Here is a 17,009-nt window from a genome sequence, read left to right on the forward strand (position 1 = left end):
TGCAAAGTAACAATAGTAAAAATAGGAGGCAAAAAGCCAAATGTCTGGTTTGGGAATATTTTGGCTTCAAACGAGTGAGCAAGAAAAGCCCATCAACACGGACAAATGAGCAAGTGTGCGAAATATGTTGGAAAGTAATGACAACAAAACTAACCACAGACTCAGTTTTTCCAACTGCCAAAAAACTGCACTTCTAGATGTTCAGTGTTTGTTGAAGTCAATGTTTGCTTACAAAGACTGAGATTACATTTGATTGTTTTGCATTTTTACTTTAATTTAAATTAAAGTAAAAATAAACATTTCGATTAAAATAGTAAAACAAAATACTGCATTTATTGCGTTTGAAAGTGTTACTTTCACTATTATTATATATTATGATTACATTAGTGCGTACTTTGGTCTCAAAATAATGCGAATAACAACTTTGTCTATATGGTGACAGCTGTTTTTTTTTTTAAAGCTGTAACTGATAAGTCAAAACAAAACTCAATGAGCCTGAATCCGCTTCTATTTGCAGAATAAACCTTTGTCTTATGAATGTTTGTTAGATTGTGTAGTTATGAGGCCAAGTAGACGTACAAACATCCTTCATTTTAATAAGAACAATGTGAATAATGAGTACATTTAGTGAAATATGATACATTATGTGAAACAATGTCCATCTAAACAATCACTTCTGTGTGACTTTTCACTGTATTTCTGGAAGACCAAAAATAAAAGATAACATTCTGTATTTACAGCTCAATTTCTCCCAAAATCATTCTCATTATGCAGCAACAAACAAGCGTCTCTGCTTACACGATGGAGCAAAACAACACATTTGATGTGTTTTTCTGATAAAGACACAAGTTTGCTAGAACAATTGTTTCAACAATATCTTATTTGAGTTGCTGGGATATTCCATCAAAACATATTTCTTCAATAAACAAGCACTTTTCATTCAAATGTTGAAAAACAAAACATAAATGAAACCTTCAGTGTGATAAAGTGTATTTGTCATAAAAGTAAAAATATTTACTTGCTGTGTTTCTTTACATAAGTTACAAACAAGCAAGTTACCGCCGCCTGCCCTTGCTTACAATACCACTGTCCACCCGAAGAGGCAGTGGTGAGTCACATGACAAATTTGGCCCCGTGTAACCACAATCTGCATCGTCGATGAAGAACGTTAACGTTTCCTTCTCGCTTACATTACTGGGAGCATGAAAGACGACGCAGCAGCTCAATAAAATAAATACTTTCAACATTTTAAGCGTTGAGCCAGGTGAGCTTTAGTGACTGAGTGATGTTTATTGAATGTAAACATTGTATCCTAGAAACTGGAAGCATCTACAGTGACTGTAAAAGGTGATATTTATCAATGAAAGTAACATAATAAATACATTTGTTGTTACATCCATGTGACGTTTAATGGTTTCAACATTCACTTGTCCCCTTGTCGCTCAAGTCAGCGGTGGACTTTGGACAGGATGTCAAACAACATTAAGCGCAAACAACGGAATAGAATCACGAGAAAACAAGCTACTGAATTTAGCCTGTCTTCCTGCTGGGTTCACAGTAAAATGATTGGAGTGGAATACTCTTTTAAATGTTGGGAATAAACACTTTTTGGAAACCATCGCTAACACTGCGTGAATAGTCATCACAACATGAAAGACGCTAACTGTTAATATTGACGACATTTCAGCCAATTTTGATTTTTGTATCGGCGTTTTTTTGTTAAAAGTGTGCGCCTGTAATAAATATAAACATTTTCAGAACTGTAAAATTCACCAATAATTTAATCTGCTGTGGCGACAGTGAGAATAGAGGAGCACTATGCTAGCAGCTGATGCTAACACGTTTATATTTACAAACGAGTAGCTAGTTTTGGTTTTAGCCTCTATTTAACACTGATTATGTAAAATAAAAATGTGAACGATCTTTCTATACATAAAAAACACCCTTTTAGGTTGATTCAGTCAATAATTGCTAATAGCCTACAGCAGTTGGACTACAACTTCCTGGTGGTGATAAAAAGGAAGAAGACAATGACAATATCAGTGATGTCCTGTAAAGGGACATTTGCTCGTTATTCCGTCTCTTGTCTCCAGGAGGTTAAATGTCCTTTCTGCCGATCCTAAGCCGAGCTTTTGAAAATCCTCGAACAAAGAAAGCTTCTTTTCAAATATCTCTTTTTTTGTTGTGTTGTATCAGGGAGCTTGTGCTTCCTGAGGACAGAAGAGTTTCAAGACAATCTTTTCGAGTTTTCCAAACTTGGCACTTTTCAAATAAACATGGAAGTCCATCAGCAGAAGCTCATTGTGGGACGTTGAGGTGCATCTCCAGACTTTCGAAAGAGGACGCTTGACTCTGTCTGTGTCCTGCTGAGGATTCTGGAATTCTACCAGCTGCTTTTTAATCGAGCGAGAGCAGCGGCTGCATGTTGTCTTCTTCACGCTTCACCTTGTCTGGACGTTTTAGTACGCCCGGCTCCACCACCGACTGAGACCTGCAAGGACACAGAATGTTAGCACATTAGCATTAGCTCGCGAAATATAATATGTATAATAAAAAGACACTTTGGAGTCCTTGTGGTTGCACTAATCAGAATTTGTTGACACTTAGTCCATGGAAGAGAAGTTTTGTGTCTGTCAACTCACCTCTTCATTGTTTTTGGAGACAAATCCTTCTCCAGGTCTCTCTCCAGGTCTTGCACCGACAGCGTGTAGGACTCTGGACAATATTCAGTCTCCTCGTCATAAGCGTGCTCCAGCAGCGTGCGGGCCCACGTTCCCATGTCGTAGGGCGGCATCATGCCTCCCAGCTCAGAAGGTAGGATCTCAGGGTTGATCAGCTGGTGGAGGCTGTTTAGGTTGTTGCCGTGCATGAAGATCTGAAGATGACAACATTCATGTGGACGATGTCCTTTGAAAAGATTTAGAAAAGATGGCGTGGTCTAACCCTCTTTCTGGTTTTGTCCTTGAGGAAGGGTCTTATGACGGTGTAGAGAGCATGGATGTACCACGGCTGGTTCACAAAGTGGATCCCTCCAAACCTGGCAGGAAAACTGTCCTGTCAAAACACAAAGAGGACACTGATGGACGTCTGAGGCAGTCGTTTATCCACGGTTTGTATTCCCCGACGGACGTTATGAAGTCTCAACGAGATGGGAATCATACCGCATTAAAAATGGAATTCCTGTGCTGGTGGATCAGATTAGTCCTTGCAGATTTAATCTCATCCTGAGAAGGACGTGCTCTTGTATATTTTCAGACTTCTAAGTAAAAATTACTTTTTAACTTGTGGAGTCTGGGAGGGACAGAACGTGCCAGAACCTTTAGAACTCAAGAGAATGTTGCTGGTTTAAAGAAGCAAGGACGGGGTTTTTGGTAAACAAACATGAAGGACATATGGAAGAAAACCAGGGGACGACTGGTTGAACATGTCTGTGTCCTCAAGGAAGACGCTCCACTGTTTGTTTGAGACGCATGCAAACATATCATGTTTGCAAAATGCAGCAGTCTTAAAGTCTAAGGTGATCGTCTCAAAGTACTAGTTTTAAAAACAAACAGGCGTCAACAATGTTGTCTCAACCTGGACTCTTCTATTTTGGGACATTAGCTGCAGGTGACCTCAAAGGTTGACGGTAATTTAAGGTGATTGTAAAGTCTGTGCCTTTACAAGATAACAAAAATTATGATGTTTTTGAAAGACCATGCTTAATATTAATCTATATTTGCTTATAAGACAGAACATTGTATGTCTTACTTGTCCCATCAAAGCTTTTTCAAGTGAACAAATATAATCCCTCAGGCTGCACTTTACCTCCTAAGAAAGAAAAGCTTTTTTCTTTCTTCTTGACTGGCGGACATGTCAGCTCCTCTTTGGACAGATGATAAGTGACAGCAGCAGGACGCACATCAAGACACAGCCGACCTACATTCCAACATGGACACTCTATGCATAGCAGTGTTTTAAGCACCAGCCTTTAGTTTTACCTTTGTCTAATCACTCTGTCCTAATTGATGCCCCAACTGTCTTTCTGGGTCAGAAATCAATCTTAAAAACCCAGCAATCCACACACCTGTGTCATCAGTCTAGCTGTGTTTTAAGCCCAACTGTCTCATCAGTTTGTCGTGATATCACACCTGTGTCTTACTGTTTCCTCTCAGTTAGTGTGAGGTGAGCCTTTGTCTCACCAATCTGTCCTGGTCTTCCCCGCAGCTGTGTCCTATCAGCCTATACTGGCTGGCTATACTGCCCATCTGTGTTAATCCATCCTTGTATTTTATGCACCTGTGTCTCATCAAAAGATCACACATTTAAACCCACCTGTTTCTCATCAGTGTGTCCTAGTCGACTACCCTCATGTTACATGTCTTTTTAGGTCACATCAGTCAGGGATCAATCTCAAAAACCCTGTGCTCGGCGCACCTGTGTCTCATCAGTCTGTCCTTGTCTTACCTGCATCTGTGTCTCATCAGTCCCGTCACAGTGAAGCTGCCTGTGTCACTCTCTTCTAATATCTCTTTAATGTCACAATCACCTATGTCTCATCAGTCTTTCCAGATGTTACAAACGTTTGTGTCTCAACAGTCTTTTACAAGCACCTGTGTCTCATTAGTCTTTCCGAATATGACAAGAGCAGTACCTGTCTCATCAGTCTTTCACAAACACCCCTGTCTTTCCAGTTGTTACAAGTACCTGTGTCTCATCAGTCTCTCCAGGTCTTACAAGCACCTGTGTCTCATTAGTTGTTCTAGATGTTATAAGCACCTGTGTCTCATTATCCTCCTACCAGCAACTGTGTCTCATAATGCTTTCCAGATGTTACAAGCACCTGTGTCTCAGTCTTTCTAGATGGTACAAGCACCTGTGTCTTGATAGTTTCTTCTGGTCTTACAGGCACCTGTGTCTCATCAGTCACTTACAAGCACCCGTGTCATCAGTCTTTTCAGATGTTATAAACACCTGTGTCTCATCAGTCTCTTACCAGCAACTGTGTCTCATAATGCTTTCTAGATGTTACAAGCACCTGTGTCTCATCAATCTTTCCAAATGTTACAGGTACCTGTGTACCAAACAGGCAGCAAGAGAGTTCACTCTGTGTATCGGGTTTATCACCTGATCGTGTCTGTTCCGTAGTGGGAATAAAACAAAGGGAGTGAGACCTCTTGTCATCAACTATCATTGACTGGATGGGGGATTGTGTCGATCGTGGACTTGTTAGCAATGTCCAGCGACTACATGTACACGCTAACTGTTGCTATAGTTGATCTTCTCTTTAAGTGAAGTTGCACCTATAAATCTGTTAATTGGATATTTCTTCTGGGACGGCTGAGATGATGACATACTCTATCCATCTGTTTTATGTCATATTTTTTGCAACTAAATGAGGGTTTATTTTTATGCTAATAATCCTGTGTGTCGGATATTTTCCTACTTTTTTGTCCTCTGCCAATCCCCTTTATGACAGTGTAACGATCGGACCCTTTATTTGTCTGTTGTTTACGGCCAGTGCGCAAAGTCAGAGCACCGGATGCTTGGAATGCCGTGTCCTGTGAACGTGGACATGCTGTGGCAAAAGCGCAAAAAAAGGAATACATGTCGGGGAAAAAGCCAATTTCAGCAGAAATAGCTGGCTGAGGAACCTTTGAAATCCTGGTTAACGCTTGTCGACAGTAAGCCCAGAGGTTCTGCAGACCTTTAAATTTGGCACAATGGGCATCAATGCAGTGAAATCGCACATGCTGTCGGCGATTAAAGACAGACAGCAGTTAACATGCCGTTTTTGTCCTTACACGTGTCTCTCATTGGCCCTGTTTCATAGCATCCTGTTCTACCTTTATTGAGCTCCTCTAGTCTACTCATGTGACTTACTGTGAGGACAATGTCAACGTCACTGATGGGTGCTTTGCACTGTTTGAATTGTAATCGTGTTTATCATGAATTATATTAAATGTTGCCTTCACCTTTTAATGTCTGGCAGCTCTTGTCTCCACATAGAAGCTGGTTAAACTTCACGACGTCATCCAAAGCTCATAAATGAAAGACGAGTCAAGCGATGCATAAAACATCACACACACCAACTTGCATACTGCAACACACACAACAAAGCCCAGCCCATCTGGAGGAAAGACCAGAACAGACAACCAGGCAGTCGAGCCGGTTGCCGTGGGAACGCAAGGAGGGTGGGATATGGCGAGAGGTTGTAAGGATGGGGGGGTTATAACAAAGCATATTGCGTCATGAAAGATGATGATGATGATGATGAAAAAAGAAGGAACTATTTCAGGATATCCTCCATTAACACCAACTCTGGTTGGAACATTCCGGAGACATCAGGTGAACAATGATGGAGAGAAGTGTGTGTGAGGGTTATGATGGCAAAAAAAGACTGGGGGAGGGGTGATGAGAACCAGAGAACAAAGAAGGACAAGGTCTAAACCACATCTTCTTGTTGTTAGCACATTTGCAACTTTAGCATCTTCACGAACAAATGTAAAATATAATGGCTGTGTCTCTTTTGAGTACTAAGACTTAGTTTTTTGAGTGTGTTCACTTGGAGAAGTGATATTGAGTATTTCTGTGTAATGTAAGATTTGCTGCGTATAAAGCAACGCTTTGACTGCAGGACTTGCAAGCACTTCTGAATGACAAGCAGTGACCCGTCAAAAATCTAATAATTAATTCAAATACTTTTGAATTTTTGAAGTTTGAATTGGTGGTAGTGCAAAATAACATGGTGTTTCAGGACAAAACAAGTTCAATCAACATTTCAGGAACATTCGGTTTGAATCCTCAAAGTGTTTGTAAAAGCATCCTATGCTGCTCCAGCTCATGTATGCTCTCTACTTGCGAGCTCAACACACAGACAACAGGCTCTCAACATACAGAAATAAAGCATGTACATTTTTACTTGTATAATTTCTCTGTGATATTCAACATATATGAAATGTGTTTAAACAACTACGCTATCTCGATGCTAATTTACATTGAAACTTGCATACATGTGCTAGCGAATAGCATTAGCAATTTCAAACACTTCCACATCAGAAAATTAAATAGACAACACATGTGTACATTCCACTTGAACAGCTGATATACAGTAAAATATGCATTAAATACTTCCAAGTACTCAAGCAACAGAACTGGCCATTTAACATCGTAAAGCGGGCCTACGATGATATTTGTCTTTTCTGACTCAAGAATGTTGTTACAATGTTGGATAATCTCGTCAAACAACGTCAAGGCGTCCAATCATTAGGTTCATGCATTTTGGCCTTAGCTTGCTCGCAGGTTTGGATGTCTTTGTTCGCAAGGTTTTGCAGTCTGATGTCGCAGCGAGATGGACTTACTAATTCGGACATTTAGTAAAGTATCATTTTCATGTAATCTCGGAGTACGCATAATAACCCAGACATGCGATACGCAGTGATAGATGCTGATATAAGCACCTTTTTTATGCAGTCTGAATCGATCGGAGAGTGTGCAGGTATACCTAATGTTGTGACTGGGTGAATCTATATAATGTTTATTTGAATTATTTTCAACCATGCCTGGAAAAAAAGATACAAGTGATGATTTCAAGATATATATTTAAACAGCCGTGGTTTCATTTGCAATCTGAGAACAAACATTTTGCAGACAGATTCAGAAAGTGGGTTATATAAGTGACTGGAGCAAATCATATCCAATACGTCTTACCCAGACTAGTGGTTCTCAAACTTTTTTCAGTACCACTTCCAAAAGCATTTGGCTCTTCAAGTAGCACCAAAAATACAGTAGCGTAGTAGGCCTAAATATCCATTTAAAAACAAGGCAGAGGTTTCATTTAACAAGCTTATTTCATATTTTGGTCTCTGTAACATTACACACAGTTTGAACAGTAACACTGTGTTTGAATACTAAGTGATTATTTGGTGTACCGCTCCATGGAGCCCGCGTATCACAAATTGTGCATCACTGATCTAGACCACAAGGAGGTTGTGACTAAAACGATCATAGGTACCCTTTAATTATTTACAAACGTAGTTACTACTAACAAACTGTGTTGGTCTTTTCTGGGACAGCAGCTTTGCCACCAGACCTTCGTAACTTAGACTCAATATCCCTCTTCAAATCAAGACTCAAAACACACCTATTCCTGACTGCTTATTCATTGTAATCATCTTTTCTTCTCTATCTTTGTTGTTGTTTTTATTGTTGATTTTATCCAATTTGATTTTATTGTTTTGATTTTGTACGGTGTCCTTTAGTGCCCAGAAAGGCGCCTTATAAATAAAATGTATTATTATTATTATTATTAAATAGAGAACTTTCATGAGAACTATTAAAAACCGGTTTGGGATCCACCAGTTTAGAACGGTGAATGGGCAGGGATGGACACTCACCACCCTCAATAAAGTCCCAATGATTGTCACACCCACTGGATGTGGTGAAATGTGTCCTCTGCAATTGACCCATCCCCATGTTCACCCCCTGGGAGGTGAGGGGAGCAGTGAGCAGCAGCATGCGCCGTGCTCGGGAATAATTTGGTGATTTAACCCCCAATTCCAACCCTTGATGCTGAGTGCCAAGCAGGGAGGTAATGGGCCCCCTTTTTTGTAGTCTTTGGTATGACTCGGCCAGGGTTTGAACTCACAACCTCCCAGTCTCAGGGCGGACACTCTAACCACAAGGCCACTGATCTGGTAGTCGCCATCTTGGCACTAACAGGAGTGGTTACAATTCAATATTAAAATGGGGAGAAGAAGAAGTGAGTCCATATTGTGTTCGAGTGTACAATGACAGTCATGGATTTGAGATGACACTACATTGTCAACATTCTTTTTCCTTTCTTTTGCATGACAGCAGCAGAAAATGCCACCCCCTTTTGTTTTGGTACTGTATGTGAACTCTAAACTCACGACCGCTTTTATTTAGCATTTTCATCAAGAGGACAATCCGGAGATGTTTTACAGTCATTTTTCAATCCCTTAACAACATTGTAATCCTGCAGGATTATGACTGGATTGGGTTGGATCCTGCGCACTATTCACCTGCTGTGCCTCGCTGGAGGCTACAATACTAATAATCTTGTCTTTATGCTCATGGAAGAATGGTATTGACGGGAAGCAGCAAGGCAGGCGGTGTCATTCTCACTGGTTAGAAGACGCTGTTTCAGCTTGTTCTGTCTTTCAATGACGTATACAAACTGGACGGTTGAGCATTACCCAATTCCTATTGCTACAGACGCAGCAAGCATCAGCGGAAAAACTACACAACCGCATCCCAAGACATGGCCTTCATGCTACATAGGTGTCTTTACATGGATGAAAATTAACACGGTGCAGCATCGTCATGGCGACGAGTGGCTGAAGAGGGCAGCGGCTGCAGCTCGACCCTGGAACATTCCTTACCTGCAGCCCCTCGATGGCGAGTCTCAGCATGCTGGGCGTCAGCTTGGATGCCTGCTTGAAGGTGAAGTTGCTCCAGTCGATGATGAGGATGAAGCCGTTCACCTGCAGCTCAGCGTCTTCAATCATGGCCTCCAGGGACAGCAGGATGGATCTCAGGATGTCCACAAACGTGTACCTGAGGCAAGATGGCATTAGCTACGCAATGGCATGTGTGTTCCAAACAATGGTGCAGTATTAGGCACAACTAGACTGTTCAGATTGTCCCAGAAGATGTTTTGCTTCTCACTCCATGCATTGGAACGAGGCCAGTAAGAAACTCCTTTTCAACCCCGGAAGAGAAGAACTATTCTTGTAAGGGGAGAGATTCTCAAACTGTGGTACGTGTGTGGGACTCCAGCTAGTGGTACGCCAAATATTCACTTGATTAAAGTACAGTGTTTTATTTTCCAATATGCAAACACAGTGTTACTGTTCAAACGGTGTGTAACGGCTTATTAGTGATTCCCAGAGCCCAAAAAAAGTCTGCGGGCTATAAAGCGTTTTCTATTCGGGCTCCAGTACTATGGAATGCCCTCCCGGTAACAATTAGAGATGCTACCTCAGTAGAAGCATTTAAGTCCCATCTTAAAACTCATTTGTATACTCTAGCCTTTAAATAAACCCCCCTTTTAGACCAGTTGATCTGCCGTTTCTTTTCTTTTCTCCTCTGCTCCCCTCTCCCTTGTGGAGGGGGGGACACAGGTCCGGTGGCCATGGATGAAGTGCTGGCTGTCCAGAGTCGGGACCCGGGGTGGACCGCTCGCCTGTGCATCGGTTGGGAACATTTCTGCGCTGCTGACTCGTCTCCTCTCGGGATGGTTTCCTGCTGACCCCACTATGGACTGGACTCTTACTATTATGTTGGATCCACTGTGGACTGGACTCTCACACTATTATGTCAGACCCACTCGACATCCATTGCATTCGGTCTCCCCTAAAGGGGGGGCAGGGGGGGTCACCCACATTTGCGGTCCTCTCCAAGGTTTCTCATAGTCATTCACATCGACGTCCCACTGGGGTGAGTTTTTCCTTGCCCTTATGTGGGCTCTGTACCGAGGATGTCGTTGTGGCTTGTGCAGCCCTTTGAGACACTTGTGATTTAGGGCTATATAAATAAACATTGATTGATTGATTGATAATGTTACAGTGACCAAAATATTAAATATACTTGTTAAATAAAACCTTTGCCTTGTTTTACTGAATACTTAGGCCTACTATGCGGCTGTCTTTTAATGTTGGTAATTATGGTGGTACCTGGAAAAGTCAATTTTTTTTCTGAGGTGGTACTTGGTGAGAAAAGTTTGAGAACCACTGTGTTGAATCATGCACCATCCCCTCAGACTACAGCTGTACTACTGAGGTACTACCGAGTTTGAGCATGAACTGAAAGCCTCCTCGGATGATAGACAAAACGTCTTCTAGGACAATCAGAATTGATTGATCCAAAGTCTGAGAAGAAAATGATTTGGCGGAGGAGTGGCCAAAAAGTGGTAATGCTTCACCTGTCGGGTACCAAAAGTAGTCAAATACACAGTAGGGATGTGCTTATCGCTCGGTCACAGATAGATATTGCGTGATCGCCACTGCCGAATAATAGCCCATTTTAATGCCAACACCCTCTGACTATTATTATTTATTTGTAGTCCCTCAGCTGACAAGAGGCTAGCAGCTGATTATATGTCTCCATACACAGTGAAAAGTGAATATAATCACATATATTACAGCAAATAAACTGATTTTCTTTGTGTCTTACGTAACATTATCACTGGAGGACAAGGCTAAACATGTTGCAATCCGAAAGCAAACCAGGAGCAGGCGTGCTAATAGTTGGCTCACTGCTAAGTAAACTCTCAACCAAAAATAATTCCTTAGAAATCTTAAAGTAGTGTGGTAGAAAGTAAGAAGTTATTAACAGGAAATGAACAAGTAGATTAATTAGAGTTAGAGAGAGGATTCCAAGGGCAGTATCAGTATACGATCGATACTAGGATGATTTTGGTCGATATTTTCATTTTCTGAAAATCCAATTTTTTGTTGTTTTTGTTAATGTTTACAATTCCATTTTCTACCACTGTTTTGCTCAAACAATTGTCTGTAATAAAAGAAAATAAGTAACTAATTTAAATATTGTGTTGGTATTGTTCAACTTTCAACAGCACTCACCATAAATACATGAAAAATGTACCGTTAATACATGTGATCGGTATTGGTATCAGAAACGGCAGCATTGGAACATCCCTAGTACATCGTATCCCAGTGGTGTGATACCAAAATGTGGGCACACTTTGTGCTAGCACAATGTTAGGTTGTCAAAAATCTCTACTGTACATGGTAGCTAAAGGATAAGGTGTCAGAGAATGTTTCAGTAGCTGGTTTCCCAACAGAGGGGGTGTAGTTTAGTGGATGGTACCCCAACATTAGATTGCAAGGTGCCACGAATATGTACAGTACCCAAAACCCCAATGCCAGAGAAAATGGTACCAATGGATGCCAATTGGTACATGTGACGGAGCGGTACCAAAAAGTCAAACAGTGCAGGTGTGTGTGTGTGTGTGTGTGTGTGTGTGTGTTACCTGCTCTGGTCCCAGTTGGCGGCGAACAGAACCAGTATTTTCCTGCCGTGTCGGTCCATGTTGGACAGCACGCCGGGAAAGCCGTCCTTGAGGGCTTGCTTGATGCCGTGGTCCGTGGCCTTCAGGTTCTTGAACATGTCCAGGTTCTGCTGGCGGTACTCAAAGTACTGGGCCAGCAGCCTGAACGCCTCAAAGTGGTTGAACTTCCTGGCTCGCAGGAACCTGAGGATGAAGGCATCGTCCGTCCTGAGGAAGCCGATGTCCGGCCGGGTGATGATCATGTCCCGCACCTCCTGGATGTCCTGGTGGAGAGTGTCTGGGTTCTCTTTGAGCTCCGCCTTGGCCTTCTCCAAGGTGGTGGCGGACAAGCCCGCCTGCAGGTGAGTCATGTCGGCGAAAGAGGTCCAAACGGAATACTCCTCCCTCCCCGCGGGCCTCCGGTTCAGAACCAGCTGGAGGCCTGCAACTAATCCCCCCCGAGATGCTGAGGATGCATCAGCAACATATGATCCTCAATTACTAAACTTTATTGACGCCGCTCTAGGAGAACGATGATGCTTCCCGCCATGCCGCAACCTCTTCCTCCCTCTGTGTGCGATGGCGCCGACAGCATCACCTTTTCCCGCGGAGGAGGCCGAGCGATGCGGCAGCACCTGCTACATCATCCTCCTCTCCATTCGCCGGCAGTACCGTCTTTAAATCATCCCGCTTGCCAACTATACGCTTCTGGTCCAGACGCACAGGTGTGTCCCCGCCCGTGGGCTTTGCTCCCTGTGTTCCCTGGTTCGGTTCTGGTCGGGTGGAGGTTGGGCGGGGTGCGCCGGGCTCAGGATTAGCGTCTGCTGCTGCTGCTGCTGCCGTCTGTTCGCTCAGAAAGTGAGTGACAACTGGCTGGGAGGAGAGGGTGGGGGATGGGGAGGGGGAGGAGCTGGTAGATGTGTGCTTTTAAGGGAGGGGAGGGGGAGGGAATAAAGGATGCTGAGGAGGGCGAGGTACCAGCCTGCATAAACAAAGAGAGGAAGAGTGGAGGCGGCATGAAAGGAGGAGGATGATGATGGAGAGAAAGAGGAGGCTCTTTAAATGACTGATATATTGAACAGAGAAATTCACTGATTGAAGTTCCCTAAAAATAAATATGTGTTTATTTATTTTACTTCAACATAGTAAGTGCTGTCAAATGGTTAAATTGATAAATCAGAATGCAAATTCGGATTAATCACAGGAAATCTCAATTTGGATTCATTTAAAAGAGCACAATGTTTTTGACACAAATGGAATTTTAGTGTCAGCATGTCATGCAGAAAATGTTTGACTTGACTACATGTAAAATCCATTATTTATTTTGGCTTTATACTTAGTGCATGTGCCTCACAATACGAAGGTTGTGAGTTCAATCCAGGGCTTTGGGATCTTTCTGTATGGAGTTTGCATGTTCTCCCCGTGACTGCGTTTTTTAACCACTTCCAAAGACATGCACCTGGGGATAGGTTGATTAGAAACCCTAAATTGGCCCTAGTGTGTGAATGTGAGTGTGAATGTTGTCTGTCTATCTGTGTTGGCCCTGCGATGAGGTGGTGACTTGTCCAGGGTGTACCCCGCCTTCTGCCCAAATGCAGCTGAGATAGGCTCCAGCACCCCCAGCGACCCCGAAAGGGACAAGCGGTAGAAAATGGATGGATGGATGGATATTTTAAAATATTGCTTTGATTGTATTGCAATTCAGCACAAAAAAAGCTTCCATGTTTGGTGTTTTCCTTGACATCAAAGAGCAACATGTTCATCCTCTTGGCTTCATCTTCAGTTGTGAGTCATCACCTCAGTTGAAGTTGTGTTTTGTTGAAGTGTCCGAGTGAGCTTGATGAGAACACATTTTTGTCTTGTAGGGCTGAAGTTAAAATATGTCTCAGGATTCTCTAGTCTTTATCTTAACTTTTGTTTCCCGAGAGTCAAGTGTTGATGAATGGAAAGATGGCCGTGCAGTTGGCTGGAAACAAACATGTTCTTTACACTCAGAAGCGGACTTTTGTTGTGCAGCAAATAATGATAAATGATGGGATGGAGGGGGCGGGGCCTGTGGGGGAGCGACAGCTGCACTGTGATGAATTAATTTGCATACTTTCCCCTTTCCAAACCAGGAGGATTCCCATGAGGGTTGCTGGTCACTGCTCCTCCTGTGCTCTGATTGGCTGCTGGTGGAGTCCATCAAAGGTGTTCAAAGTGATACATATCAAGTAATACACACTAATAACAAAGTGTTTTTAACACTTGACTGCATTGATTTCTTTATGACGTCATCAGATGATACTCACTAGTGAGAATGTTGTAAAGCGTTGGAGGTGCATTCAAGTCCATAATTTTCTACACATATGAAATCACTTCACCCCAACTAGAACTGTAGTTCCACTAATGCATGCCGTTGAGATATATCAGGTCAGAATGTGTATATCTGACGTCATATTTCGTCAATTGCGAGGAACGTCTCAATGCTCCTTTAATTGTTGGTTCAGAATATCCGACTTTCCAGGTACCTTGAACGCACCATTGGTGGACCCTTGTTTGAAGGCTGGTGCCGCTACCTAGAGGTTGCTCCTTGTCTCTACACCCACATACAATCCAGTACTTTTTTTTTTTTTACCATATTTGTTGGAGAAATATTAGTAATATTTGGTTTTCTTCGTGATTTGCTTGCGCGTGTCCGTGCACGTGGGCCGGGACATCGGTGTATGTTGTATATGATAGCGGTACTCTTTTCCTGAGTTTAAATGTAGACACCCGTGATAAACCAGCATGGGCGTGGCTTTATTGGCGGGAATGAGAACACCTGTGGGAGTGTGGGTGACCTGGCGTGGCCGGAAGAGAGTATGCACGAGGTCATACTTTCTTGTTTGCAAAGATGTGGAATGTGTTTGAGCGTTAGGAATGATGGATGCTACTATCCTCGCATAGAAGTCATGCAGACAGGTAAGTTGTGGGTTCATTATATGCGTGTATTCGGAAAAGTAATAAACATATTGTTCCTATATGTCATTAATGTTGATATTGGTTTTACACCAGAATAGTACTTTTACTGCATGACATTTGCTTGAATGTAGTAATACTTCTTTTACTGTGTTTCTTCTTCTTGAATGTAGTAGTACTATTACTTAAACTGTTTTTAGTCTGTTTTGAAGGTCTACTATTTTTTCTGTGTGTATTCTGCTTGGATGTGGTAATACTTTTACTGTGTGTATTTTGCTTCGATGTAGAAGTAATAGTACTTTTACAGTGTTTATTCTGCTTGAATGTAGTAATAATAATAATTGTACTGCATTCAATGTGATTATTATATACACACACACACACACACACACACATACTGTATTCTAATGAATGTAGTAATAATAGTAATTTTACTACATTTAATATTATTGGTCACCTTGAGATCCTCTTTCTGAAACCTAATAACCAGATTAAAGATCCAGGGGTAATAATGGACTCAGACCTGAACTTTAATAGCCACATTAAGCCAATGACATCAGCAGCTTTTTACCACCTAAAAACTTTGACAACTTTTGCAGTACATCCAAAATGCTGCTGCCCGAGTCCTGACTAGAACCAGGAAATGTGACCTTATTAGTCCAGTGCTTATACTGCACTGTCTTTCTGTTGCTCAGAGAATAGTCTTTAAAACAGCTCTCCTTGTGTACAAGTCTTTTCATGGTTTTGTGCTAAAGTACATCTCTGACATATTAGAGCCATATGAACCATCTTGGGCTCTGAGAACCTCAGGGAGTGGTCTCCTGCTGGTACCTAGAGTCAGAACCAAACATGGTGAGGCTATGTTTCAGTTGCATGTTCCTGTAATCTAGAATAGTCTTCCAGATTATGAGACAGGCCTCAACATTGGCAATGTTAAAATGCAGGCTGAACATACTTTTATTTAATTGTGCATATGACATCTGAAAGTATTGTTGACTTATGATTGATTATGATCATGGCGATTTCATTTTATGATTTTAATTTCAATTCTGACCAATCTGTGTTGGCCCTGCGATTAAGTGACAACTTGCCCAGGGAGTGCCTTAAGTGCCCCCAATGTTTCACACGTTCTTTGTTATTAATAGAAATATTTTGAGATAGTACCAAGAGACAAGCAGCAGGGGGCAGCATCCAAACAACTGTCTCAAAACGTCACACATTGGAGTGGGCAAAGATGGCTTTGCCCTATCATAGTGAGAGAAAAAAACAACTGTTTTAATGCAAAACAAGCAATTCTTCTGTCAAAGCCAACGACACTCGAAGTGTAATTTTCCCTAGTTAGCAATGAGGTATTGTGTGGCAGAACAATCGCTGTGGATCTACCAATCCAAAATAGTCGGAATCACCCACGTAAGCATTCCATTCAGTTGTAAACAAAAGGCACAAATGGCATTCTGGTCACCTTCTGGGACCAGAATGTTTCTAACGTCTCTTATTTGTTGGAGGCTAAATTGCAGAGTCTTATAGGAATGGTTGAAAGGACGGTGTTGTAATTTGGAGACCACCTCCTCTATTCAGGGATGTTTTTTCAACTTCAACGGAGATGGCTTCCCTCACTCCTCTTTCGTACCATCCGTCCTTCCTGTCCAGAATCTGTACATTTTTGTTCTCAGAGTAGTGCTGTTTCTCCCTGAGGTGGAGGTAGGCAGCTGAATCTTGGCCTGAAGAGTTTGCCCGTCTATGCTGTGCCATGCGTCGGCTTAGTGGTTGTTTTGTTTCCCCAATATATGAATCAGTGCATTCATTATTACACTGGATAACATACACCAGATTGTTTTTGTAGGTGTGGGGTGTCCGGTCTTTAGGATGCACAAGTCTCTGTCTCAGGGTGTTGCCTGGTTTGAAGTGTACTGGGATGTTGTGTTGGTTAAACAATCTTCTGAGTTTCTCAGATGGGCCTGATACATATGGAATGACAATATTTTTTCGTCTGTTACCTTTTTCCTCCTCATCCCCTCTGTTCTTGTTATTTCTGGAACTGGATGCATTTTTCACA

General features: G+C 42.1%; 1 protein-coding gene across 1 annotated transcript; it reads right to left on the reverse strand.

The window, feature by feature from the left end:
- Nucleotides 1–579: 579 nt before the first annotated feature.
- Nucleotides 580–12,877, reverse strand: clvs2 (clavesin 2). The gene is made up of 5 exons (XM_061929534.1): nucleotides 11,996–12,877; nucleotides 9,384–9,558; nucleotides 2,944–3,054; nucleotides 2,643–2,875; nucleotides 580–2,491 (listed from the first exon to the last, which is right to left on the reverse strand). The coding sequence occupies exons 1-5, from the start codon at nucleotides 12,382–12,384 to the stop codon at nucleotides 2,398–2,400; spliced, it is 1,002 nt and encodes a 333-aa protein (XP_061785518.1). The 5' UTR covers nucleotides 12,385–12,877; the 3' UTR covers nucleotides 580–2,397.
- Between the last annotated feature and the right edge of the window lie 4,132 nt (nucleotides 12,878–17,009).

Source organism: Nerophis lumbriciformis, linkage group LG34 (genome assembly GCF_033978685.3).
Source record: "Nerophis lumbriciformis linkage group LG34, RoL_Nlum_v2.1, whole genome shotgun sequence".
Classification (NCBI taxonomy): domain Eukaryota; kingdom Metazoa; phylum Chordata; class Actinopteri; order Syngnathiformes; family Syngnathidae; genus Nerophis; species Nerophis lumbriciformis.

Bases quoted from the DNA above. Each gene is read 5' to 3' on its own strand.
- clvs2 (XM_061929534.1), bottom strand. From the start codon at position 12,384: ATGACTCACCTGCAGGCGGGCTTGTCCGCCACCACCTTGGAGAAGGCC. The intron at 9,559-11,995 runs GTAACACACACA...ATCTTGCCTCAG, and splicing joins GCCAACTGGGACCAGAGCAG to GTACACGTTTGTGGACATCC. The intron at 2,876-2,943 runs GTTAGACCACGC...TGTCATCTTCAG, and splicing joins AGGACAAAACCAGAAAGAGG to ATCTTCATGCACGGCAACAA.